This window comes from Canis lupus, chromosome 31 (assembly GCF_003254725.2).
Source record: "Canis lupus dingo isolate Sandy chromosome 31, ASM325472v2, whole genome shotgun sequence".
Taxonomy (NCBI): domain Eukaryota; kingdom Metazoa; phylum Chordata; class Mammalia; order Carnivora; family Canidae; genus Canis; species Canis lupus.
This window is the reverse complement of record NC_064273.1, coordinates 30,884,598-30,911,447: the sequence shown is the minus strand read 5'-3', so window position 1 is coordinate 30,911,447 and position 26,850 is coordinate 30,884,598. Positions and strand designations below refer to the sequence as shown.

At 42.8% G+C, this 26,850-nt stretch overlaps 1 protein-coding gene across 9 annotated transcripts; it reads left to right on the top strand.

Moving 5' to 3' along the window:
- The first annotated feature begins 542 nt into the window (after window positions 1-542).
- Window positions 543-26,435, top strand: SETD4 (SET domain containing 4). 9 transcript variants are annotated; one of them, XM_025449637.3, is made up of 11 exons: window positions 543-750; window positions 2,557-2,662; window positions 9,165-9,260; window positions 12,893-12,930; window positions 15,058-15,146; window positions 16,684-17,113; window positions 19,045-19,219; window positions 20,826-20,907; window positions 21,981-22,061; window positions 24,974-25,097; window positions 26,172-26,435. In XM_025449637.3, exons 2-11 carry the CDS (start codon window positions 2,590-2,592, stop codon window positions 26,304-26,306), a joined length of 1,323 nt encoding a protein of 440 aa, XP_025305422.1. In that variant the 5' UTR covers window positions 543-750; window positions 2,557-2,589; the 3' UTR covers window positions 26,307-26,435. The 9 variants fall into 9 exon arrangements, with proteins under 9 accessions (XP_025305422.1, XP_048960504.1, XP_025305425.1 ...); XM_049104547.1 differs by having other exon boundaries at window positions 2,491-2,662; XM_049104548.1 differs by lacking the exons at window positions 543-750; window positions 26,172-26,435 and adding exons at window positions 1,109-1,263; window positions 24,086-24,122.
- Window positions 26,436-26,850: the final 415 nt, after the last annotated feature.

Below are 26,850 nucleotides of genomic sequence, written 5' to 3'. Positions count from 1 at the left end.
TGGGACGAGGTGGAGGAAGGTGGGGAGACGTGCGACGGGGCGGAGGGAGGTGGGACGAGGTGGGGAGACGTGGGACGAGGTGGAGGAAGGTGGGGAGACGTGGGACGGGGCGGAGGGAGGTGAGGAGAGGTGGGACGAAGTGGGGGCAAGGAAAGGTTGCCTGGTAGGGCCGGACGCTACCTGCCAGGGCTGCTGGGCCCGAGGGCGAGGCGGAGGCCAGGGGTTGGCGGGAGCAGGCGGGGAGCTGGCTGCTGCAGGGGCCAGGCGGAGCCGGGGTGCGCGCCCAGAAGGCCCTTCCCCGCTTGCTTCCAGTTTGGGAGAGACCGCCCAGAGCCAGTCCCGGGAGCGCAGCCTGGTCTCCCGCGCAGCTTGCGTTTATCTATCCCTGACGCCGGCGGTGGGGGGTGTGTGTGGGGGGGGCCGGCGCAGCGCTTCCGGGGAAACTAGGCGCACGCGCAGACGCACGCGCAGACGCACGCGCAGACGCACGCGCAGACGCACGCGCAGACGCACGCGCAGACGCACGCGCAGACGCACGCGCAGACGCACGCGCAGACGCACGCCAGGAGTGGAAGCCCCCGCACAGGGAAGCTTCCGCCCGGCTGCGGAGGCCCGGGGTTGGTGAAGCGTGGAGGCGGGCGCGACTGATGATTCGCGTGTCCCTCCGCTGCGTGGGCCGGCGCCTTAACTCCCTGTCACCTGGGCCCCTAGTCCGGGTGTCCTGGAGCGCTAGCCCGCCGCCGTGCCCAGGTGAGCCAGAGGGGCTTCGGCGTGAGGGCGGCTGGGGACGCGGGCCGCCCGGGGCCCGGAGCTTTCCTTCCCCTTTCCCTGTTGGTGTGAACAGCACCGCTCGGCCCGCACCGCCCCCTCCGTGGGCCGCGCGCCGCAGGGTCCCGAGGCCCGCACGTCCTTCCGCGGACGTCGCCCCTGAGCCGCGGTTTGAGGCGCGGGGGTCGGGGGATGCGCCGGAGCCTGTGGCCGGGAGTTGGTCCCTCCGGGGTACCGAGGCTCAGGCTCAGCCGCAGGGGGGAGGGGGGAGGGGGAGCGAGGCCGGGGCGGGGGGAGGGGGTCCGACCTGCTGTCACCGGGGCCCCGGATGCCGGCGGGGTCCGTGCCCTCGGGGACCCGGCTCGCAGGCTTTGGGTAGGTCGCGGAGCTTCCGCGGCTGCAGCGGGGTGGTAACGGTGCCTGGCTTGTCACTCGTTTCCGCCCAGTGCTCATCAGTAGTGGATTTTTAAAGCCAGGAGTATGGCCAGAATGCAGGTACGTGCACCTACGGGATGTCCGTGTTGTGGCCCTTACGCGCTCCTGCGTTTATAAGTCCCAGAATAGGAGGATGTACGTACACGTAATAGTAAAAGCTTCCTCTTCAGGCACGGGTTTGAATATCCTGCCTTAAATTCTGTTTTATGAACACAACGGACTATGTCAAAAGCAAACCCAAAAGGAATCATTAAACGTCCTGCAACCTTTTCACTTAAGATATCTTGAACATGGGGGGGATCCCTGGGTGGCGCAGCGGTTTGGCGCCTGCCTTTGGCCCAGGGCGCGATCCTGGAGACCCGGGATCGAATCCCACGTCGGGCTCCCGGTGCATGGAGCCTGCTTCTCCCTCTGCCTGTGTCTCTGCCTCTCTCTCTGTCTCTCTGTGACTATCATAAATAAATAAAAATTAAAAAAAAAAAGATATCTTGAACATGGGGACACCTTGGCACGTACCTCCTTCCTGTCAGTGGCTGCATAGTGGGTTCATGTCCATTGTCTGTCGCCCTGGTGTGGTTCACGGATCTCATCAGGTTAGAGACTACGATAGTAATTTTAAATTTTATGATCATCTTTTTGTGTTGTCTGATTTCTTGGCTCTCATTCCCTCCCTGATCTGTTGCAAACCTCCATTTACTTACATTGATTTCAGTATCCTGGTTCTAAGAACAAATCCGTATTTCCTTCGTATTAAAAAAGGATTTTTATTCTTCTAAGACTTTCTAGCTGATGGGGGCTCCATGGCTACTGTTTTTTTTTTTTTTTTTTTTTTTTTTTTGGTTTTGTCTTTTTAAAGATTTTATTTTTATTCATGAGAGAGAGAGAGGCAGAGGGAGAAGCAGGCTCCATGCAGGGAGCCTGAGGTGGGACTCGATCCTGGGTCTCCAGGGTCACACCCTGGGCTGAAGCCGGCCCTGAACCGCTGAGCCACCAGGGCTGCTCTGGTTCTTTTAAAGCATATTGGTGCTTAGTGAATGTGGATTAGCACTGAGTTATGTAAGTCACCAAAGCACACAGTTGTCAAGTCAGTTATGAGGATTTTGATGATTAATCAGCATTTAATAGGACTTCAAGATAAAACTATTTCACAAGGACCGGTATAATGGATATTTCCTTCCTGCACAAGGAATCACGGCTTTGCTCACAGTATAAATGCCTTGTGTACAAAGACACTTAAGAGAAACGGTTTAATAAATAACAGGAGTCTGTGTTTTTAAATCCTTGTAGGTACGAAGAATGGTGATTATCATACAAATGGGAAGAAAGGCAAAGAAAATGCTTTTTTTGTTTTAGGTTGGGCAACTGAACAGAAACTGCAATTTTAGGATGAAGAAGGGTGGAGGAAGAACGAGCCGGATCAGAAGACGGAAACTCTTCAGATGTTCTGTATCAAGAGGAGGTACAGTTTTGATCTTTTGGTGCCAGTGATGAAAGAAAGGAATCCTTGGTTGAGTAGCGTTAACAGATACACATAGCTTTTCTCAAAGGCAGATGGGCGATGTTCAAAGAGAATATTTCTTAAAGAATACTCTTTTTCATATTTTTTTTTTATCAGAGTTCAGTTTGCCAACATATAGTATAAAAAACAAAAGTGATGAACGTGGCGGGGGAGTGGGGGGAAGTGGGGCAAACCATCAAAAAGACTCCTAACTACAGAGACCAAACCGAGGTTTAGTAGAGGGGAGATGGGCGTGGGGTCGGGTCTAATGTGTGACAGGGACTAAAGAGGACAGTTGTGATGAGCACCAGGTAACGTAGGGCAGTGTAGAATCGCTGAATTCTACCCCTGAAAGTAATAGTAATTTTGTATTTTAATTCACTGGAGTTGGAAAAAAAACTTGAAAATTAAAAAAAAAATTACTCTTTTTAATAGTGTCACTATGTCTTTTTAAATCCTTGTGGGACTGTGAATATATTTCTCATTGCTTCAACTATGTCTTCTCTTGGGATGACTCCCAGGTTTCTGCTTCCAGGCCTGACCTTTCTCCTGACCTCCAGCTACCTGTAGAATATCAGTGTTTGGGTATAAATTTGTCATTTCAGATTCAGTGTAACGGAGTCTGAACAAGACATTGTATGTGGAAGTGCTTGGCCAATGGGAAAGTACTACGTAAATGCAGTTGTTATTTTTAAGAAAAATTAATAAAACTCCTCCTAGTTGGCCCCAAGCCTGTCAGCACCATTTGAGGCTGTCTTACTATTTCCTTCTTTGCGCTCTGTGGCCAGTGTCCTACAAAATGTCATCTAGTTTTTCTTCCATAAGCTTCTCCGTCTGTTTTACTACTGGAAGATGATTTCAGGCGGCTCTGCTGGTTTACCTACACCCTTGCTTTTCTTCCCTGCTTGTTATTCCATTTGTTGCTGTGAGTCTCACTTTCCCAAGGGACAGCTCACATGTTGCCTTTTCGGTTTAAAAGCCTCCAGGGATTTTCTTTCATTCCCTTTTGCGTGATATCTGTGGGCTCCATCCTGTCCCTCCTGTACCAGAAGCATGTTCCCTCCATGCTGTTCCCTGCACGCAACCCACACATTCCTGATGATCCTTCAATCTAGAACACCTGTTTTCCTTCTCCCTGCCTTTTCAGTTTTTCTCTGGTCTTTAAAACTGAGCTGAGATCTTGTGTTTTTGGTAATGCCATTTTCAGTTTTCACTAAAGTCATCCTTTGTTATGATGCTTTTTGGGTGTTATTCTTAAGGACCTATGACTTTTTAGTTGTTTCTTATGGAAGTGTTATTTCCTAGCTAAGTTAACTTTTGAAGTTGAAGAACATGTTGAACATTCCCCACTGTGGTTAACATAGTACTGTGTGCATAGTAGTTGCTCATTAAATGCTCACTGATTAAATGCTGCTACTGTAAAATCTATTCTCTAGTTTTGGTGACATATTTTGGAAACCTTATTATCTTGGGTCATGTTTTTAAAAAAGTTTTATTGAGGTATAATTGTCATACAATGAATGTCAATATTAAAGTGTATTAATTTGATAGATTTTGACATGTATGTTCACACAGGAAGCTATCACCACAATTAAGATAATGAACATGTCCATCCATCTCAAGAAGTTTCCTTGTTTCCCCTTGTAACCCTTTCCTTTTGCCTCTCTTTAACTGTACCCTGCCCCCTGCCCCCACCATCCAGGCCAGCACTGACGTGCTTTCTGTCACTATTGATTTATTTGCATTTTATAGTATTATATGATCCTATAGTGTATCATAAGATATAATAATAACATAGTATTTGGCTTCTTTTACTTACCATAGTTTCAGTGTAGGTTAAGCTTTTAAATAAACTGCCAAACTGTTTTTCAGGAGTGATTGTATAATCTCACATTTTTTCCAGCAGTTTATGAGAGTTCTATTTGCTCCACATTTTTGCTGACTTCTCATTGCCCTTTTGACTCTAGCCATTTTAATGGGTGAAGTACTATCTCACTATGATTTTGATTTGTATTTTCCTAATGACTGGTGTGCTTATTTGCCATTTATATAGGTTTTCTGTGGTTGACTGTGTAGATCTTTTGCCCATGTTTTTATTAGTCGGTTTTCTTTTTTCTTTTTTCTTTTTTTTAAATTTTGTGTGGTTATGGTAAGCAAGACATTACTTTCAATTACATCTCTCTGGTTCTATTTGTACTTTTGGCTATTGATTTCTGCACATCTGTTTTTTTACTGCACTTTCTTAGTTCTTTTCTATATATTTTTTGCACTTTTTTGAGCTGAAATGCTAATTCTTATTTATTTGTTTATGACTTAATTTTTAGAATTTCGGTACAGTTAATATACAGTGTTCTCCTAGATTCACGTGTGAAATGCAGTGATTGAGCAGTTCTCTACATTACCCAGTGTTCATCAGGATAAGTGAACTCTTCACTCTTTGCCTCTTTCATCTGTCTCCCCACCCACTTCACCTCTGGCAACCATTGTTTGTTCTCTGTATTTGAAAATTTGTTTTTTATCTTTTTTTTCTTTTTATGCTTGTTTCTTAAATTCCATATATGAGTAAAATCATATAGTACTTGTCTTTCTCTGACTGATTTCACTTAGCGTTATAATTTCTGGATCCATCCATATAAATGGCAAGATTTCATCCTTTTTTTGGCTGACTAATATTCTATTCATCTATCGATACCTGTCATTCATATCTTGGTTATCGTAAATAATACTGCCATATACATAGGGGTACACATATCTTTTGGAATTAGTGTTTTTGTATTCTTTGGATAAATACCCAGTAGTGGAATTATTGGATAATATGGTAATTCTATTTTTAATTTTTTGAGGAAGCTCCTTACTGATTTCCACAGTGGCTGTACCAGTTTGCATTCCCACCAATGGTGCATAAAGGTTTCTTTCACTCCATTCCTTGCCAATGCTTGTTTCTTGTGTTTTTGATTGTAGCCTGACAGGTGTGAGTTGATCTCATTATGGTTTTGATTTGCATTTCTCTGATGATGAGTTGTTCAGCATCTTTTGATGTGTCTGTTAGCCATCTGTGTTTTCATCTTTGAAAAAATGTCTGTTTTATTTTTCTTGACTACTTTATTTTTCTTGACTTACTGATTCTTTTATAAGATAGGTGTTTTGCAAATACTTTCAATCATTCCGTGGCTTTTCTTTTCATGCCCTTAACAGTGTCTTTCTTCTGAAGAACAGAAATTTAAAATTTTGATAGTCTTATTTGTCAGTTTCTTGTTTTAAAGATCTTCCTTTTGGTGGTGTTACCTAAGAAATTTGCATAACTCAAGGTTGCAAAGGTTTTCTATGTTTTCTTCTAGGAGCTTTATAGTTTTAGACTTTATATTTAAGTCTGTGATTAATTTTTTTAAAAAGATTATATTTATTCATGAGAGAGAGAGGCAGAGACATAGGCAGGCACCCCAATTTTGGATTAATTTTTATATGTTGTACAAGATAGGAATACTTTCTTTTCTTTCTTTTTTTTTGCGTAGGTAGATCCAGTTGTCCTAGCAACATTTATTGAAAAAACTGTCCTTTTCCACTGAATTGCTTTTGGACCTTTGTAGAAACCTCAACTATTAAAAAAAAAAAAAAAATCCAACCAACAAACAAAACAAAACAAAACAAAAAAAACCCCTCAACTATTTATATATGTCTGGGTCCTTTTTTTGGACTTTCTGCTCTGTTCCATTGATTTCTTTTTGCTAGTCTTGATGACAGTGTTACATAATCTTGGTTACTGTAGCTTTATAATGAGTTTTGAAATGAGTATTTTTAAAAAATTTATTCATGATATAGAGAGAGGGAGAGAGAGAGGCAGAGACGCAGGCAGAGAGAGAAGCAGTCTCCATGCAGGGAGCCCGATGTGGGACTCGATCCCAGGACTTCGGGATCATGCCCTGGGCCAAAGGCAGACGCTCAACCTCTGAGCCACCCAGGCGTCCCTGAAATCAGTATTTCAAAGTGGTTTTGACTATTGTAGGTCCTTTGCATTTCCATATAGGTTTTAGAATCATTTTGTCAGTTTTTTACAAAAAGTCTGCTTGAATTCTGATTTGGATCATATTGAATCTATAGATCCCTTTGGGGAGAATTTGATGCCTTAACAGTGTTGAATCTGCCAACCCATAAACAAGGCATATTTCTCCATTTATTCAGGTTATTGACTGTAGATCTTTAAAAAATTTTTTTGTGATAAAATACACATAAGGTAAAACTGAACGATTGTGACATTTTTAAGTGTAGTTCAGAAGCTTTAAGTACATTCATATTGTTGTCCAACGAATCACTGGAACTCTTTTCATCTTGCAGAACTGGTACTCTATTTCCATTAAATAGTGACTTCTCATTCCGCTCTTTCTCTAGCCCCTAGCAGATACCATTTTGCTCTCTGTTTTTGGTGAATTTGACTGTTCTTGGTAGCTTGTATACATGGAGTCATACAGTATTTGTCTTTTTGTGACTGGCTTATGGCACTTAGCATAAGGCCCACAAGATTCATCTATGTTGTAGCATGTGTCACAATTTCCTTCCTTTTTAAGGCTGAATAATCCATCATATAGATGCCACATTTTCTTTGTCTGTTGATAGATACTTAGTTTTTTCGCTAACACTTGGCCATTTTTGAGTAATGCTATGAACATGGGCAAATGTCTCTTTGAGATCTTGCTTTCTATTCTGGATATATATCCTGGAGTTGCGGGGTCAGTTCTTTTCTTAATTTTATGAGGACTTACCTGTTTTCTGTTTTCCATGGTTTTCCATGGTAGCTGTACCATTTTACATTCCCACCAGCAGTGCTCAAGAGTTTCAGTTTTTCCTTTGGCAACACTTCATTTTGTATTTTTTTGATAGTAGCCATCCTAATGGATATGGGACGATACACATTGTAGTCTTTTTTTTTTAAATTTTAATTTATTTATGATAGTTGCAGAGAGAGAGAGAGGCAGAGACATAGGCAGAGGGAGAAGCAGGCTCCATGCACCGGGAGCCCGACGTGGGACTCGATCCCGGGTCTCCAGGATCGCTCCCTGGGCCAAAGGCAGGCGCTAAACCGCTGCGCCACCCAGGGATCCCCCACATTGTAGTCTTGATTTGCATTTTCCTAGCGGTTAATGATGAGCTTTTTTTAACATACTCGGTTACCATTTATATACTATCGTTGGGGAAATGTCTCTTCAAATCCTTTGCCTGTTTTTTGCTTTTTATATTATTTATTATTCACTTATTTATTTGCTTGTTTTTTTTTTTTAATTGGGTCTTCTTTTTTCTTTTTCTTTCTTTTCTTTTTAAGATTTTATCCATTTATTTGAGATAGCACAAGAGTGAGAGAGCACAAGCAGGGGAGCGGCAGAGGGAGGGGAAAAGCAGCCTCTAGCCTGATGCAGGGCTTGATCCCAGGACCCTGGGATCACAACCTGAGCCAAAGGCAGATGCCTAAGTGATTGAACCACCCAGACGCCCTAGGTCTTTTTTCATATAGGCCTTTATAGCTGTAAATTTCCCTGTCTCACAGTTGTAGAAGCCAGAAATCCAAAATCAAGGTGTCAGCAGGATTGGTTTCTTCCCAGGGCTGTGAGGGAACCATCTGTTCCAGGCTTCTCTCCTTGGCTTGTAGATGGCTCTCTTCCCCCAGTGTCTCTTCTGTCATCTTCCCTCTATGCCCATGTCCAAATTTTTCCTTTTTATGACACTAGTCCTGTTGGAATAGGGGCCACCCTAAATAACTACCTTTTAACTTGATTACTTCGGTGAAGACCCTATTTCTGAATAAGGTTATATTCTGAGGCACTGGGGTTAGGACTTCAACGTAGAATTTTGGGTGCACACAGTTCAGCCCATTGGTACCTTTTATTTATTTTTCTTTCATTTATGTTGGCTAGAACCACTAGTGCAAGGTTGACTGGAAGTGTCTTGTTCCTGATCTTAGAGGGAAAGCACTCAATTTTTCATAATTATGTCAGTTGTAGGTTTTTTGTTAGTCTATCAGGTTGAGGAAGTTCTCTTCTATCTTGTTCTCTTCTATCTTGCTTGTTGGTGTTATTTATCAGGAATGAATGTTAGGTTTTATCAAATGCTTTTCCTTCATCTTTGAGTTGATCATATGGTTTTTCTCTTAGTTTACATTATTTAGGTACTACTTATTCTCATTTATGACATGACCATCTGTCTGAGACGTTACTTTTTATTATTTTTTTGAGATAGTAAGAATGGGTTGGGGAGACAGGCAGAGGGGAGAGAGAAAAAAATCTTAAGCCAGGGATGGAGTCCGATGAGGTGCTTGATCTCATGACCTTGAGATCATGACCTGAGCTGAAATCAGGAGTCAGATGCTTAACTGACTGAGCCACTCAAGGTGTCCCTGAGACAGTTATTTTTTATAAATGGTACTGTGATTATATAGTGATTTTTGTCACCATTTTATCTTTGTTTTCCTGGTTAGTGAATGAGAGTTACAAGCCTGAATTTATAGAGCTTAAGAAGTGGCTGAAAGATAGGAAGTTTGAAGATACAAACTTAATACCTGCTTGTTTTCCAGGTAAGGTCTCTAGCATCATCTCTCAGGACTTTGCTCACATGAGAGACATGTGGGCCCAGGTGATGGGAAAGCAGGGACAGTTCTTGAAGGTGGGCTGTATTCTCCTTTGGAGCACATCTTCTGTTGTGTGTCAGACTTCCTACTTTGTAGCTATTAATATTTATTTATACTTTGTTCTTAAAATAAATTGAAGTGGCTTGGGAGAAATTCCAAAATGGTAAAAATAATACTAAAAATTAAAAAAGGGAAAGTGAGAATAGAAAAATAAGATGAAGATGGCATAAGGATAATACATAAAAGCCATAATTCTAAAATCTTGTTGTATTCCTGTTCAGCCACAAATTTGACTATCCTTCCAATGGCCAATTTATATGATCAGTTACCTGAGTCTTTATGTTCTGTAAGCAAAACTAACTTGTTTACTCAGCAAAGTGCAGGTATTCCTGAACTTAGACCTTCCCAATGAAGACGTTTATGTAATATGACTGGTGTCCTTATCGTCATACTCATAGTGGTTTCGTGGGATTTTTCAAACCATGCAGGCTGATGAGATTATCCCATAGCTCAGGTGAGTTGAAATAGATTTTTTTTTTTAAAGATTTTATTTCTGAGAGACCTGCAGAGAGAGGCAGAGACATAGGCAGAGGGAGAGGTAGGAGAGGTAGGCTCTCTGTGGGGAGCCTGATGCAGGACTCGATCCCTGGATCCTGGGATCACAATCTGAGCCAAAGGCAGACGCTCAGCTGCTGTAGAATAGAGACAGTTGTACAATCAGGGCCTTGAAAGTCTACATCACAGAGCAGGTGCAGATCTTTTTTTACCGTACAGAAAAGTAAATCATATGCCTCTGGGTGCTCCTTTGGGACACTGAAATAATTAAATACCCACTAGGTAATTTAACTTTGAGCAAATTGACTTCTTTATACATCATCAAAATAAATGATGTGGCCATGCTTGAATGAGGTGATGTGTGTAAAGTTATTTCCTACACATCAGGATGGCTTTGGGCTAAAATATTTGCTTTGAGCCATTACCTGTTAGGGCTGCTCCTCTTGAAGATGGTAAACCAGTTTTGTCAACTTCTGACAGGTTTAACTTTCTGTTTTTGTGTGTGAAGAAGCACAAAAACAGGGAAAGCCACACTTTTTTTTTATTGGATGGAGTTCTTTACAAGACGATCTAGAAAAAATAGTGTTAGGAGTGGACTGTGCCTTTGGCCTACCTGTGCCTCAGCTGTCACTTGGCCTTGAGAAGGATAGGATTAAAATTACCAAGCAGGGATTGGCATATGTTTAGGTGGAATGTCTGAAAAATAATCTATCATTTGGAACAGTGGAGAGTGAACCAGTTTTAGTGCAACAAGTCTTTCTGGGCTCATCTCCAGATTCACTGTCACAGAGAGGCTGAAGCAGAATGGTTCAGTAATGGTCACAGCCCACTACTTACAGTTCTGGGGCCAAGGAGCCTTCTGTCTTAGGCAGTTCGAGCTGCTATAACAAATTACTGTAGACTGGGTAACATAACTGATTCCCTCCTCACAGTCTTGGGGCCTGGGAAGTCCAGTATCATGGTGGGCACAGATTCAGGGTCGGGTGTGGAGTGAAGCCAGGTTTGCAAATTGCCATCTTCTAGTTGGGTCCTCACATGACGGGAGATTCAAGAGCGGGACCGGCTTTCTGGTCTCTTCTTAGGGGTGCAGTAGGCACTAAATCCCATTCATGAGGGCTCCGTCCTCATGGTCTAAGCACTTACCAAACGTTTCCCACCTCCTAATGCCATCACACTGGGGGTTGGGATTTCAACATACCTTCCCTAAGTGCTTTATATACCTTAATCTGACAGGAGGGGACGTGTATAGGAGTCTATCAGAATGTCCAAAATTCTGGGGAATTAATCTTAGTTTGTGGAGGTGCAAGAACAAGATTCCTAAGTTGCAAGCAGGGTTCACAGTCTTCAGACTCTCACCTGATTCATGCTTTGGGAATTGACCCCAGTATTTGTTTTTGCCACCAAAAGCACTGGCCACATATGAGTCTCCTAGGTGGACTTAATGATAGCAGAAATTTTCAGGTGCCGAGAAGCCTATAATAAGCTTTCCTTTTATAAGATCCTAATGGCCACTTCCTACCTTGCCTTAGTAAGTGCAGGTTACTGTGGTTTGTTTTCTGATACTGAACACTGTATTGTAGAAATACAGGTGAAGTATTTTCCAGGGTTATTCCATATACTAAGTTCTATTCACATATGCAGTTTGAAGAGAAATTTCCACTTAGCTTAGCAAAATAATTTTTTAAAGGATGACTCCATAGAAAAAAATCCTTCCACTAGTAGTTGGTTCCAGGGTTCTGGCCCACAGGGATAATTAACTCTGCCATGAGACACATGGAAGAAATTAAATCAGTTTTTGAAACCAAAACCATGTGTCTGAGCACACAGTATGCTTCTGGGTAGAGAGATGAGTTAGGACTCATCAAATAAGACTTACCAGACTTCTGATCTAGGATCAAGGCAGGAGTTCCCTCCATGAACTAGGAGCTCCCACTAGTCCTGCAGGGATTGACCTTTGCTGAACTATATTCCCTACTAGTTGAGAGAAAAAGATCAAGAATTATGAATTTGAAAAGATGAATATTCTACACCTTGTGTAGTAGTTATAGGTCAGAGTGTATGTAGGCCTGCTGGGAAAGCTACTGACTGTTAGAGGAACAGAGCCTTGGGCTTAGAACGGTACACTTCGGGGTGGTAGTGGTGTTGACCATGCAGCTGGTGAAGTTACTTGCTGTGACTGCTCTGGTCGAGGCCTTGGCTAATCAGGAGGAGCTGGCCCTGGATCTCCCCTGTTGAGCTCACCCAGTCAAGGAGAGTCTAATGACTTTCCTGGTCAGAGAGGGTAGGGCGTGGTCTGAAGGCTTTGTGGGACCTGAATGGGTTTATTGGTCAGCCAGTCAAAGAAGCCTCATCACTGGGAAGGCTGGCTCTGGTAATGAGTAAAAGTGGCTTGAGGGTCCAGCCTCTCTGGTTGGGTGGGCTTCAGGAGTAGGCCCCCAGTGCAGCTGGTAGGCCCCAGGGGAGAGGGTCCAGCTTGAAGGGTCCTATTAGACACCCAGGAGCAGATCCATATAAAGTCGATGATCTTTAGATCTTGACTCTGCTCTTCAAGGGTCATAAACCCAAAAGGAGGTCAGGACATTATCTAGAAGGAGCTTCTTGATCCTCTGTTTCCCCTGGGAGTCAAAGGATGAGAGAACTTCAGTGTGTGTAATTTTGAGGTTTATTTGCATGTTTTTAAAAAGCTTTATTTATTTATTTGGGAGAGAGAGCAAAAGAGAACTCGTGCATATGAGCAAGCCAGAGGAAGGGGGTTGCTAAGGGAGAGAATCTTCAAACAGACTCCCCACTGAGCACAGAGCCCAACTGATGCTTGATGCGCATCCCATGACCCTGAGATCATGACCTGAGCTGAAACCAAGAGTTGGATGCTTACTGACTGAGCCACTCAGGTGCCCCGTTCAATTGCATTTTCTACTCAAAATGATATCCTTAATATCTTGAAGACACAGGATTTTGTTGTTGTTGTTGTTGTTTTGTTTTGATACCATAGGATTTACCCTTTTTTCTTTTTTGTGTCTTAGGTACAGGAAGAGGGCTGATGAGCAAAACATCCCTGCGGGTAAGAATTTCTGTTATCCTTGAAACCTAATGTAGATTTTGTTCCTTTGTTTTTGTGGTTCAAATCAGGTGAATGAAAAATATTTCAGACACATAGCTATTTTTTACCTAATGGTAGGTTTGAATGTAATTGTGTCAGTTAGCTTTAAGTTTGCTGCATAGACTGACAAACCCAAAGTAACAGAGCAGAAGTTTATTTTGCTCTCAAGTAAACAGGCCTGGATGGGCAGACCTGGGCTTGTGTGGTGATCCCATAGCTGTGAGAGGCTCAGACTCCTTCCAGCTCTCTGTCCACATTCTCGGAGAAGCCCTTCACCCTCAGGTCCAGGGAATAGTTCCTGGAGCTGGAGCAGCAAGATGGAACAAGGGGGTGAGGGAGGGCAGGTTTCCTTCTTTTAAGAAAATTCTAGCCCTCTCCCATAGACCAGGTACACAGCCCTAGCTGGCTGTGAGGGCGGCAATTTGTGTCCTTTCCCTGGCATAGTGACCTCCTGATAGGATTGCACGAATGGCTGGAGGAGAAGGGACGTGTTGGGTTGGCAGCTAGCCATCTCTGCCACAGCAAATTGTACAGAGCAGCCCGTATGTATGATAAATGTACCTGGGGAGGGAGCTGCTCTCATCTGAGAGGGTGCGTGGTATGGTAAGTAGAGCCTGAGTCAGCAGAGGGCAGAGCCTCAGAGCCTGGCTCTGGACTGCCTACAGCTAGTGGTGGGACCCGGTTAGCTCCTCTCCTTACCTGGCAACGAGGAGGTAAATGACACAGAGGATCTCTAGGGTCTATTGTATTTTTTTCCATGTTACTTAAAGGATATCTAATGCATGGTTTTTTGTGAAGCTAGAAATTAATTCCTTAGTTTATTTTTAGTTCCTTAATTATAAAATCCACCTACGTGCATACACGTTTAGCCTAAAGAATGGTCCTTTTTAATGTTGTAATTCTCTTTTGCTACTTTTTTTATTTAAAAAATTTTAATTGTAAGATATATATGACAGAATTTACCATCTTAGTTGTTTTTAAGTATAGATCAGTGATATTAAGTGCAGTCACATTGCACAATTTTTTTATGTTTTAAAGGAACATATAATTGTGTTCCTGCTATTTTGGGAGGAGAGATACACTTCTCATGTATATGGTAGTAAATGTAGGTAGTCTTTGTTTAGATTACGAAATAATAATTGGCCATTTCTTCACCTCTGCTTTCAAATACAACCTTTGGTTAAACTTTTTGAAAATTGGGACATAAGTTACACAGAGTGAAATGCACTCTTAAGTGAAATGCACTTTTAAGTGTCCAGTTTCGTAAGTGTTGATGAAGAGATTTACTCTGTCAGGATATAGAACATTTTATTAAGTGGGCTTTTTTTAAATCAGAAAATTGTAGCATGTTGGAACAGGAAGGGACTGTCATGATTGTCCAGCTTGATCTTGATTTACAGATGAGAAAACCAGAAATTGAACCCAGAAGCTTTTGGCCTGAGATCTTTAACCAGCTTAGATGCCAGTTACAACGAAAGCCAGGATCTTAATTAACATCAGGCTTCTTGGTGCTTTGCTTCTGGTGTCTGTGACTTGACATCCTAATTTTTCTTTTTATATTTCTATCTCCGTGGGAGGAACTGAAAACTATACTTTTGCAGGTGGTAAGATGAACCCCTTGTGGTGGCTGGGCTGCCCTTTTCTTAGTCTGGTTGCCACAGGTTATATGTATGGAGAAGAGGCCATTACTGGGAATAGTCGCCAGACACACGGATTTCACCAGATAGAGTTGTTCTCAGCGGTTTCTGCCCGTTTCCCATAACACTGTGTCCCGGTATAAGAATGTGAAGGAGCAGTATGATTTGAGTTGTCAGACAGTTTCCACATTCCTTTCTGGTGAAGGGCTAACTGCTAGTGGATGCCAGTCACATAATTCACCTTTAATTCTTGTTGGGGTTGTAGTACCTGCTACTGGAGCAGTCTTGCCTGCACCCGCTGACTCAGGGACTAGGGAGCCAGATGATTGGTGGGCACTTTGGGTCTGTGAGTGGGGTACCCTGGGTTCTTAGTGGACGATGATTGTGGACCCAGGGACACAGGACCTTCCCAGAGCACGAGTGTTCTAAACTTTACTTTCTTTTTGGTAAGGAGGGGCAGATGATTATTTCGTTGCCTGAGAGTTGCCTGATCACCACGGACACAGTGATTAGAAGCTACTTAGGGACATACATTGCTAAGTAAGTGACCGCACACATGCTCGTCCGGTGCAGGTGCTTGTCTTTTAAAGTCCGCAGCATTGGCGAATAATGTCCTCTAAGGCATAGTTCATTAGGACCAGCCTCTGTGTACGCCTAATACATATTTGAAATGATTGAAAGGGTTTATTCTGTTCTTGAAGTTTGTTCTTAATTCATTTTAAGCTGCATTTTTAAGGGTTTTAGTAGGCTGCCTGGGATATGGGTTTGAATCCTGACCTATCACGTACTAGAAAATGAAGATAAAGCGGGAGAACAGATATCCATCATTCTGAGGACCTTGACTCCTCCTAGCCTGTTCTTTATGATAGTAGGTCTCGACAGATGTTACTCTTAATTTTACCCTTACTGTACTTGCTTGAATTCTCCTTCAGCTGCAAAGAGCTGTTGACATTATGAAAGAGTGGTTTGTTTAGCATAGAAGAGAGGAGGCCAAGTTAGGAGAGGACTGTTTGCTGCCTGTTGGTATAGTGGGCCTTTGTTGGGGTGGGCTTTCTGAGGACAGAGTGAATGGGACCTGTAGCAGAAGGGGTTTCTAAATAATGAGGGTTATATGATTGTATTGTTTCTTAACTCAGGATCTGAGCTCTGGACTTAAATCTCCTTGGCATGTTTTTATGAGGGCAAATGTATCTTTATTGGCCTGAGTAGAAGCAGGGTTGCTCTTAGTATTAATATTTTCTATATCATTCTGAAAATTTGAGTAGGATATTTGGTAATATAGGGATCTGGATTTTGAAGGATTAATGAAACCTCTAAATACATTCACACAACATGAGATCTTTTTATTGCTAACAAATAAAAATACTGCAATATATAGTTTGTAATAGACTGGGTAAATTTAGGGATTAAATTTTTAGAACTTGAGCAAATATATATAATGAGCTGATGTAGTTTTCTGTGTAGGTTAGTGTCCTACAGTAAAACTTTCTGCAGTGATAGAAATATTTCATTCTGCATTGTTTAGTATGGTCGTTGTTAGCCACTTAGGCCTATTGAGCGCTTGAAATGTGGGCTACATGACTGAGGAATTGAATTTTAAATATTAACTTTAAATAACTAAAATTGAAATAATTATATGGACCCAGTGGTTATTGTATTGGATGCGGCCAGTCTCTAGGTTCTTTCCACTAGTTTTCTCCCCACCAAGTTTGATACCTTTATCCGAGTGAAATAAGTGAACTTGGAGCAGCAGCTTTAAAACTGGAGAACCAAGTTGGAAGCAAAGAGGTTGTTTGCCAAAAGGACTGTTGCAAAGCTGGAACATGGGTTAGTGAGACCGTTCTCGTCACTAGTCAGTGTGACTTGTTTAGAGCATTTACATCAGCATTTACTTTCTGCAGAGGAAATTCTTGAGGAAGCAAAACCTTGGGTGCATTTGAATAAGCTTGGAGGATCCTGATAGATTGGCCACAGTCCCTCTGGGAGCAGAACAAACCACTAGGATATCTTTTTATCTATCTGGCTTGTTCTATATTAGATAAAAGTAATTCTTTGATCTGGCTTGTGTTTTGAATAGGTGGCAGCCTCCCCCATCTCCTCTGCTGGCTCTGTGCACCTTTTTAGTTTCAGAAAAGCATGCTGGGGACCAGTCTCTCTGGAAGCCTTACCTGGAGATTTTGCCGCAGGCCTACACCTGCCCTGTGTGTTTGGAGCCAGAAGTGGTGAATCTTTTCCCCAAACCTTTGAAAGCAAAGGCCGAAGAGCAAAGAGCCCGTGTGCAGGAGTTCTTTTCTTCCTCCAGAGACTTTTTCTCTTCCCTGCAGCCCCTGTTTTCTGAGGCTGTTGAGAGCATCTTTAGCTACAGGGCCCTCCTGTGGGCTTGGTGCACGGTCAACACCAGAGCTGTGTACGTGAAGCACAGGCAGAGGCAATGCTTCTCCACGGAGCCAAACACCTACGCTCTTGCCCCATACTTGGATCTGCTGAATCATAGCCCCGAAGTCCAGGTGAGAAGTTGAGAGCATACATGTTCTGTTTTGACAGGAATGTCTGTGATGTATAGAACCTGACTTTAAAACTATAGACAGAGGTGTTGCTGGCTTTAGGTAAACCTGCCTGCCACCAGGTATTTTTTATCTTTTCTCCCAGACCCCTTTTCCTTCCTGGTATGTTCCCCACCCCCTCTGTGTTTTCCTACCTGCTCTCCAGGCCCTCAGAGCTTAGTGTTCTATCCCCCTGAGTGGCCTTAACCAGCAGCACTTGTATTTCCCAGCTTGGGGGCAGAGTCCTCTTTCCTCCTGCCAGTATGGGGACTAAAGTCTAGAATGCTTTCCTGACACCTGGTGGTATTGCTGTCAGTGTTTATCTTTGCTGTGATCCCTTGATTTACTTGCTCTCTCCCTCTCTGAGCTGTTTAAGGATGTGGGCTATGCCTTATTTCTCCCTGTAACCCAGTGCAGAGCCAGTCACATGGTAGGCATTTGATAAACCTTTACTGAATGGATGGGTATTTGTGGGGAAAAGGAGTCTGAGAAATATTAAAGAATCCCTCTTTGGGAGATAGTCCTAGATCTCATCCCCAGCCTTTTTCCCCTATGGCACAAAAAGCAGATGACAATACTTGTAGGCATGCTGGGCTAAGTGCCTGACTTTGAGGGCAAAGGTGTCCATATGTTGGCTTACCTGTAACCTGTTCAGGGTACACTGGGAGGTACACTGGCTGGGCCTCTGCTCGTGTAGTTCACTTCATACTCCACCGCACTTGGAGAGGATCCTTGACACTTGGCTAGCCCACGTGCTGGTGAGAGGGCAGCATAGGAAAGCCTGTACTGTGCTTTCTCAAGCAGAGGCAATCTTCTTGTCTGTCTGCTTGTAACTTTTTTAGAAAGATGCATTTGTGACAGTATTAAGCAAAGGAGCTAGAAGTTCTATGGCTGTTTCTGTGATTGATATTGAAGTAATGTTTGGGGCATACATATAATAGGGTGCTGGACACAGGAACCTCACTGGGGTGACTTTATTTTTATTGGGCTGTTAGTGCCTTTGTGCTTTAAGCCAGTGATTTTACAGCCATCATAGAGGCCCCACAAATTACAGCCTGTGACCAAGGGCCCTGGCAAAACCTAAAATACTTGCTCTCTGGCCCTTTATGGAAAAAAGATTGTTGATCCTTGGTCTAAAGCGTGTTGTAGCTGGCTCTTGGCATGTAACTCGAAACCATGGCCATAATCTGTTGGTGGTGCAAGCTGGGGATTTCAGCCCTGTTACTCATCCTTTCCCTGTCATTGCTGGGGTTTACTGTGTAGTGTGGCAGCCTCAGCACTTGTACACACGCCTTAGTGTGGAGAGCAGTAGGTCATCCTGCTGCTCTAAGGCTGTGTATGGTGAGACCTGAAATTCGTGTGTTGCCTTGACATCTTTAGGTCTCGCAGGGCCCCAGGGGCCTGTGAGTTCCTCTGCTCTCACTGGATATGCCCCCACCCAGAGGGAAAGACCCCATCAGCAGGACTAGCGACACTCTGCCTGGTCCATAGCCTGATGGTTTCCGCTCCCTGCCAGCCTCTTCCAACGAGCTCTCACATCTCCCCACAGGAACCAGGGTTTCACCTCTTGTTACTCCAAAGCCTGCTTCCTGTGTAGCCCCTGCATGGCTGGGGTGTCCTTTCCACCAGGGTATACATGTAGCTAGAAAACTGTTCTCTGTCATACCTGTCCACTTTGGCCATCCTGAGAACCCGAGGCAGGACCCCTTCCCTCACGAGGGATGACGTGGAGGCAAAACAGGCCCAAGTGCAGGCCCAAGTGCTTTTTCCCCACACGTAGTTAAATTCAGTGATGAGTGTTTGAAAGCTACACCTGACTTTAATACAGTAAACTTAATATTTGCAGTTTCACGCTTGGCTTTAAACAAAAAAATCGTTAATTTTTTTTTTTCTAGGTAAAAGGAGCATTTAATGAGGAAACTCGCTGTTACGAAATTAGAACGGCTTCAAATTGTAGGAAACACGAAGAGGTGTTCATCTGCTATGGCCCTCATGATAACCAACGGCTGCTCCTGGAGTATGGATTTGTTTCCATCCATAATCCTCATGCTTGTGTTTATGTCTCAGAAGGTTGGAATCAACTTTGTTCTTACTAAGAATTTACAATTTCTTTTCCCCATCGGGGGGTGTGTTTCTTTTAAGTTTTAGTAAAAGTGGCAAAACCTTAAAATGTGTATCATTTATTTTCCCCTACCTAAGGGAAAATACTCTCACTGACCATGTGATTTGAGTGTTGAAGTGAAAAACAACAAAAGCTCTGGTCAGTACTGAGGATTGGAATAACTCCGAAAAAATAGTAAGGCCACTAAGTAAATGAATAGAATATTAAAAAGTTGGGAAGAAATGGAAATTTTTGTGCTGAGACCTTGTCACTGTTACTAAATACAGGATGGATTTGAGAACAAAAAATAAATATTTAAGCACCTACTGTCTGAGGCACTGTGCTAATAATGGATACAAATATTACATAGTTTTGGGGGTTTAATGCCATGATAAAATGTTGATCTCAGTTATTTTTTCTGTGACCTACTAACTAGCCATCATTGGTATTACTGTTCTTAAAAATAATAATTTAGGGGCACTTGGGTGGCTCAGTGGTTGAGCGTCTGTCTTTGGCTCAGCTCGTGATCCTGGTGTCATGGGATGGAGTCCCAATCGGGCTCCCTGCAGGGAGCCTGCTTCTCCCTCTGCCTGTGTTTCTGCCTCTCTCTTTTATGAATAAATAAATTCTTAAAAAAATAATTTAGCTATTAAATTGATGCCATGGAAATTCCAAATACAGTATTAATAACAGTACATAGAAAAATGGTTCTTTCCCCCTCTTCCTGAAGCAGCAGAGAAATAGTTTTGTAGGCCATGAAGAAATGTGGCCAGAGGTTTACCGACTATATAATTTGGGGTAGTTTTAATATAAGTTGTAGTGGAAATAGAACTTGTTCAAGATGAAACTACACCATCCTATAGGCAGAATAATAATGTTACTTCTCAACATAGAAATTAAAAAGCAAAAACTGGGCCTTGCTGGGTCTCTGAGAAAACTAGCTTTGAGATTAGCCTCCTGTTATCAGAATCACTTCAATATTAATGACCATGAAATACTGATTTGCAAACAGTTTGAGCAAAATTTACATTTTAGTAATTTTTGCATTTAAAATAAATATTATAAATATAATAAAATCAAAACATAGAACTATAAAAAAGAAATTTTAAAAATAGAAAAATCAGTCATTATACTGCTACCCCAAAAAGCTTTGCTAATTTTTACCTGTTGACTTTCAATTCCTTATACCCAGTTTTGAATTCTGGCATTTGAAAATTCACAGTTATAAACAATTACTCATGTTTGTACAGCTCCTGTACTTTTGGTGGCTGTAACTTCCATCCTCCTGCCACTGTCTTAATTACCTGGTTCTGTGAATTGATTTGCTTAGTGGGGACATGTGTTGAGGTTGTGGATATTTTCTCCCCTGCCCTGGAATTCCTCTAGCTTTTCAGGGGCTAAATAAAGATCTCATTGAATTGAACCCAAGTGGTGCTTTTTTGGTGTGAATTAGGTAAAACTGTTTACACAAGTCTTGATCATTGATGGGTGGGAGAGGAACTGTAGAAGGTCCACACTTTTGTCTTATGGTACCCTAAATTTATTTCATTCCTATCTTTTTTTTTTTTAATGTAGATATACTTGTTAAATACCTTCCAACAACAGACAAACAGATGAACAAGAAGATTTCCATTTTGAAGGATCATGACTTTATAGAGTAAGTGTTTTCTCTGTCTCTTAAAACTATTCCTTCAGGAAACTTTGATGAGAAGATTGAGGGTTGCATTTCTCTAGGTACAGGATACCTCCTGACTTGTACAAGTTGACAGGTAGGTGTTTATCAAGCATTTCCTGTGTGTAGTAAATTGTGCTTGATGTGGGGCTCACAAGGGGTATAAGATACTTTTCAAGAAACTTATTTTAGGGGACATGAGATACAAACTGGAAGGGTTATTATACTAACAGAAAGCCCTGTTGATCTAGATTGGTAGTCCAGTGTTTGTCTCCAACACAGGGTGCAGTGGAATGGCATTGAGCTACTGCAGACCAGGCTGGCCTCAGTCACCCAGCAATGTGGCGCAAGCACTTAGGGCACCGGGCTAGGAGCTTTGGCCAGGTGATTCTCCGCCAGGTGGGATAAATAGGGTTTGAGGCTCTTCCTTTCAGATTTTCTTCTGTAAATAAAACTAAGTTTTAAGTGGTCCAGGAGCAGTGTGAGGGCAATCTGGCTGCTGTGGCTGCCATTTGATGCCCAGGGAAATGCTGATTCTTCATCTTTCATCTCACTAGGACCCATGACACTGGCCCTTTTCCTCTGGCTTCCTCATCCACATTCAGTTCCTTATCAAAATTAATTGGAAAGTTTTTTACCTTTTTTTTTTTTAATGATTTATTTATTTTGGGGAGAGAATGAGCAAAGAGAGCATGAGCAAGGGGGAGGGTCAGAGAGGAAGGGAGAAGCAGACTCCCTGGTGAGCAGGGATCCTAATGTGGGGCTCGATCCCAGAACCCTGGGATCCTGAACTGAGCCGAAAGCAGATGCTGAACCAACTGAGCCACTCACGTGCCCCTTTTACTATTTTTTTTAAACAGAAAGTAAGATTTTTTTTTTTTAAACTCTGGCTTTATTCTTAAGTATTTGCAGACTTATTTTTCTCTTTTGCCTTTGTGACCAAGATACAAGTTACATAATGTTTAGCCCCTTCAGAAAATAGTTGGCTCTTCAGCCATTTGCCGTGGTCATGAAATATTGGAATGACAGGTGTGTTGTTATTTGTTTTTATGCTTTAGAAATTTGACATTTGGATGGGATGGACCATCTTGGAGGTTGCTCACAGCTCTTAAGTTGTTATGTCTGGAAGCCGAAGAATTGTAAGTTTCATGTATGTTGGTCGTGAACTGTAGTTACAACCTGGAGGTAACCTTGGGGCTTCTCTTGGCTTACATTCAAATACCCATTCTGGGAGGGGGAGGAAGGAATGACATTGTATACCAGGAGGCTTAGCCTCTATGGAACTTGCCCGTGCTGTGAGCGATTTAATACTAAGTTTTCACCATTTCTGGAATTCTGGTTTTAGAGTTGTAATCAGAGTACATGGGCCTGAGAACTTTTTATTCTCAGGTATTTTTCCCTGGTGACCTGCAGCTGGTTGTTAAGAGTATGTGTGTGTATATATATATATATTTTTTTTCATCTTTAAAAAAATTTTTTTTATTAGAGTTTGATTTGCCAACATATAGCATAACACCCAGTGTTCATCCCATCAAGTTGTGTATGTTTTTAAAAGATTTTATTTATTTATTTATTTATTTATTTATTTATTTATTTACTTAAGAGAGTGCGCATGCACGCGATCATGTGCATGTGAGTGTCACAAGGGCAGGAGAGGGAAAGAGAGAATCTCAAGCAGACTGTGCTGCACGTGGAGCCTGACACGGGGGTCCATCTCAGGACCTTGAGATCATGCATGACCTGAGCCAAAATTGAGAGACGGTCAACTGGCTGAACCATCCAGGCACTCCTTAGAGTAAATATTTTAAAAAATATGAGCATTGGCACTTTATAGTGAAGTCCCTGAGTATTGTCCCTGAAGTCCCTGAGGAATTGTTTTTTCCTGGGGGCAAACAACTCTTCCCACCTGGTTCTATCCTGGGGCACACGTCCAGCTGCTTGGTAAAGGAGAGGCCTGGATATTTCATGGAGGAGGCAGGTAGAAGGGGCCCTCGGTGTAGACTCATTACTTTGAGGCTGCCAGTCCCCCCCCCCCCCCCAGCATGGAAAAGACTGTCCAGTGCAGGGACCTTTGTCAGCCTGGATCCACTGCTTAGCTTAGCAAAAGCTCAGATGAGAGAAACCATATGAGGAGTGGACTTGCCTAAGATGGTGACCCCATCCGCGAGTGGTTGGGAAGACTAAAGGGGATAATGTATAGAGATGCCTTCAAGTAGTTGATGCTCATTCAGTGACTCCTGTCAGGATATCGCTTACTTCTTTTTCTGTAGGGACTCTGGGGAAAAATTACTCCCTGATCTCAACACCAATAGATGTGTTTATTCTCAGCACATGTTGTGTTTTTATCTTACAGTCACTGTTGATTCTGTATCTGATACATTTCCTTCTCTTTATTGTTTGCTAGAAAACTCAGGACAAATGTGTAGCCCGTCCAAATGTGCAGGATTTTTAAGGCATGCAATGTATCCTGGTTGTATCTTATCCCTCCTCCTTTCACCTTTCCCTTGTCTTGTTTTCACTGTCCATTCATCTTACCTTTTATTTCATCTCATGTGTGTCCATATAAGTGTCTTCAGGCCCTTTGTAGAAAAGGTAGGAGTCCTTCTTAGGCACGTACCTCAAATTAAATGAAACAGGCTATTTCCCAGAGGTCACCTGAGGCCTTTTTTCCTCCCTTTGAGTTGTTCCTAATGGTCTGGGTGGTGTGGCAGGACAGATGTGGTGTGTGGTGGGGATCCAGCTGGATGTTTGCATGCTCTTCCCGTCTCTCATTAGTGCTGTCACTAGGGTGAGTTCTTTACTGTTCCTGATCTTAGTTTCTTTATGTCTAACATGGGAACACTAAATGCTTTCTTTGTGGGATCCCTGGGGGGCTCAGCAGTTTAGCTCCGCCTTCAGCCCCGGGCGTGATCCTGGGGTCCTGGGATCAAGTCCCACATGAGGCTCCCCGCATGGGAGCCTGTGTCTGTGTCTCTGCCTCTCTCTCTCTCTCTCTCTCTCTCTCTCTGTGTGAGTCATGAATAAATAAATAAATAAAATATTAAAAAAAATAAATGCTTTCTTTGCTAGGAAATTGTGAAGATTAGATTAGATTAGAAGATTGTTTTATATGAAACACTGTGCCTGGTGTGTAGTGATTTCCTTCTTTCTTTTCTTTCCTGAGACTGTGGCTGTTCCTGAGGTTTCGGTTGTCTCTAAAGGTGAAGACATTTAAGACTTTCTTCCGTGTGACAATCTTGTCAGCTGTTCTGAATTTCTCAGTGACTTCGGTATACTTACACTCTGATGTGGCAGTTGTCACTTTACCTTTCCCCTCCTTAGCCATTCTGCTTTGGATTCTCTGCATCCACAGTGTTCCTCCACCCTCCTCCTTTCTGCTTAGTGCTTCTTGCTGTCATGGAGATTTGGTTCTGCCACCTTCCGGCTCAGCGTCCTGCTGTAGCTCCCTCTTGCTTATCCTGAAACACTTACACTTCTCTGCCTGCAGGAAGTTGGCTCCACTTGCCCCCTTGAGCCCCATTTCCATGTATTTTCATTGTATAAAATGGGAATGACCTGCCTGTACAGAAGGGCTTCGCTATAGGTTCCTCCTTCCATCTCCAGAGCATTTTACCTTGTGAAACATGATCTGTTCAGTTTGCCATAGTTTAGGAAAGACTGTCACTTGAAGAGAAGGAAAGTTCTACTGCCTTTGCTCCTTAGCCCTTAGTCCTTTGGGCTGCGAGTCACCTCCCTATTCCCATGGCTGGTGGGCGTGACTCAACTTATGTGCCAGACACAGGATTGCAGTGATAATAGAGTTCAGTCCCTCCCTGCAAAGAGCGTCAGTCCCCTTGATTCTTATTCTCAGCTCTTCCTCCTTCTTCTGTACCTTGTCTGCTTCAGCACAGGAACTACATGTGGTGGGAGGTTTTAGGGAATCTGCTAGTGGAGTGAGTTTATTAATGCTTCTGGAAAAATAGGAGAAGAGTTTGTTGTATTGAAGTGTAAAAAGCCTTCTTTACTTTTTGAGAGCCTGCTGACATTACCTTACTGAACAATTTGGTTCTAGTACGTGCTGGAAAAAAGTACTTCTTGGGGAAGTCATTTCAGATACAAATGAGAAGACAAGTTTGGTCATAGCTCAGAAAATATGCCAGTATTTCATAGAAGAGACCAATGCTATGCTTCGAAAGGTATGTTTCTAGAACATTGCATTCTTTTATTAAAGACATATTTTGATTAAGAAGTTACTTGCTTTGTACATGTTACACCTTGTTAGGGCATTGTTTGATGCCTTAAAATAGATGAATGTTGATGTAATTTCTGGGATTTTTGTCTGTTAACATTGTGTTTATATTTTCGATAGGTAAAATTATTGGATGAATTTTCAAGTACTCTTTTAAAAATATTTCTGTTTAGTAAATGTTTTAGTGAAATGGGAAATCAGCTCATTTTTTAAGAAAAGATTTTATTGGGACGCCTGGGTGGCTCAGTGGTTGAGCGTCTGCCTTTGGCTCAGGGTGTGATCCTGGAGTCCTGGGATCGAGTCCTACATTGGGCTCCCTGCATGGAGCCTGCTTCTCCTCCCTCTGCCTGTGTCTCTGCCTTTCTCTCTGTGTCTCTCGTGAATAAATAAATAAAATCTTTAAAAACAAAAAAAAGAAAAGATTTTATTTGTTTGAGAGAGAGAGAAAGAGAGAGAGAGAGAATGAGCAAGGGGGAGGGACAGAGGGAGAAGCAGACTTCCCCATGGAGCAGGGAGCCTGACGTGAGGCTGTATCCCAGGACCCCAGGATCATGATCTGAGCTGAAGGCAGGCAGAAACTTAACCACGTGAGCCACCCAGATGCCCTGAGAAATCAGCTCACTTTAATGAAAACATTACTGAGATTGAAAAATAATTTTAATGAACCTTCAAGACATTATGCTAAGTGAAATAATCCAGAATACAAAAAGACAAATATTGTGAAATTCCACTTATATGAGTTATCCAGCATAGGCAAACTCCTCGAAACAGAAAGTAGAGTTATGGTTACCAGGGGCTAGAGGTGGGGGGAACAGGGAGTTCCTGTGTAATGGGTGCAGAGTTTCTGTTAGAGACGATGGAGGGAGGGATCCTGGGGAGACAAAGTGGTTACAGGTACAGGACACTGTGAGCATAACTTAATGCCATTGAACTATCCCTGCAAAGTGGCCAGAATGTTAAATTTTATGTTTATGTATATTTTACTACAGTAAAACAAAATTAATTTTAAAATACCTTCCAGATTTCTCATATGAAAGATGAAGAAGTGACTTTGCTAAACCAACTAACTTTAGTAGAAACATTGTGGACAGAAGAGCTAAAGATTCTGCAGGCCTCTGCTGAGATTCTAAACAGCTTGCAAACACCTTTTAGGTAACTTCACCTAATGCATTTGATCACCTCCTATGGTGGGTGTGACTTCTTAAACAGGTTTAAACAAAGATTTATTTTGTATAGAAGCATTTACAGTCAATGAATGGTTTCTATTAAACAGTTGTATACCAAATCCTACTCCTTTTGCTTTCTTTGTTGATGGGATGGAGCGGTGGCTTGCTCTGACGCTGGAGGGTATCTGGGGGGTGCGGGCAGGGCAGACTCTGCGGATTCTGAAGCTAGAAGTAGAAGTTGGATGTGCCATCCTCACAGCACCTCTGATATTCTCAAAATAGACCACAGTCCTGCAGGAAGAAGTAGGAGGAAAGCCCTGCACTGTAAGGAGAGAGGGGCTGTGAGGGGCTCTGTGTGTGGCCTTTCACTGGTTGTCTACTTCCCCTGTGACTCAGCACTTGTAAAAGGAAGGGCAAGAAGTTGTACTTTGATCATGTTCTGATACCCTTGGGTTTAGGGATGGGCTGGTGGTGGGTGCCTTTGGGTGGGGAGGGTGGAGGAGTGTGGGGCAGGCCTAGGTCTCTGCTGGCCTT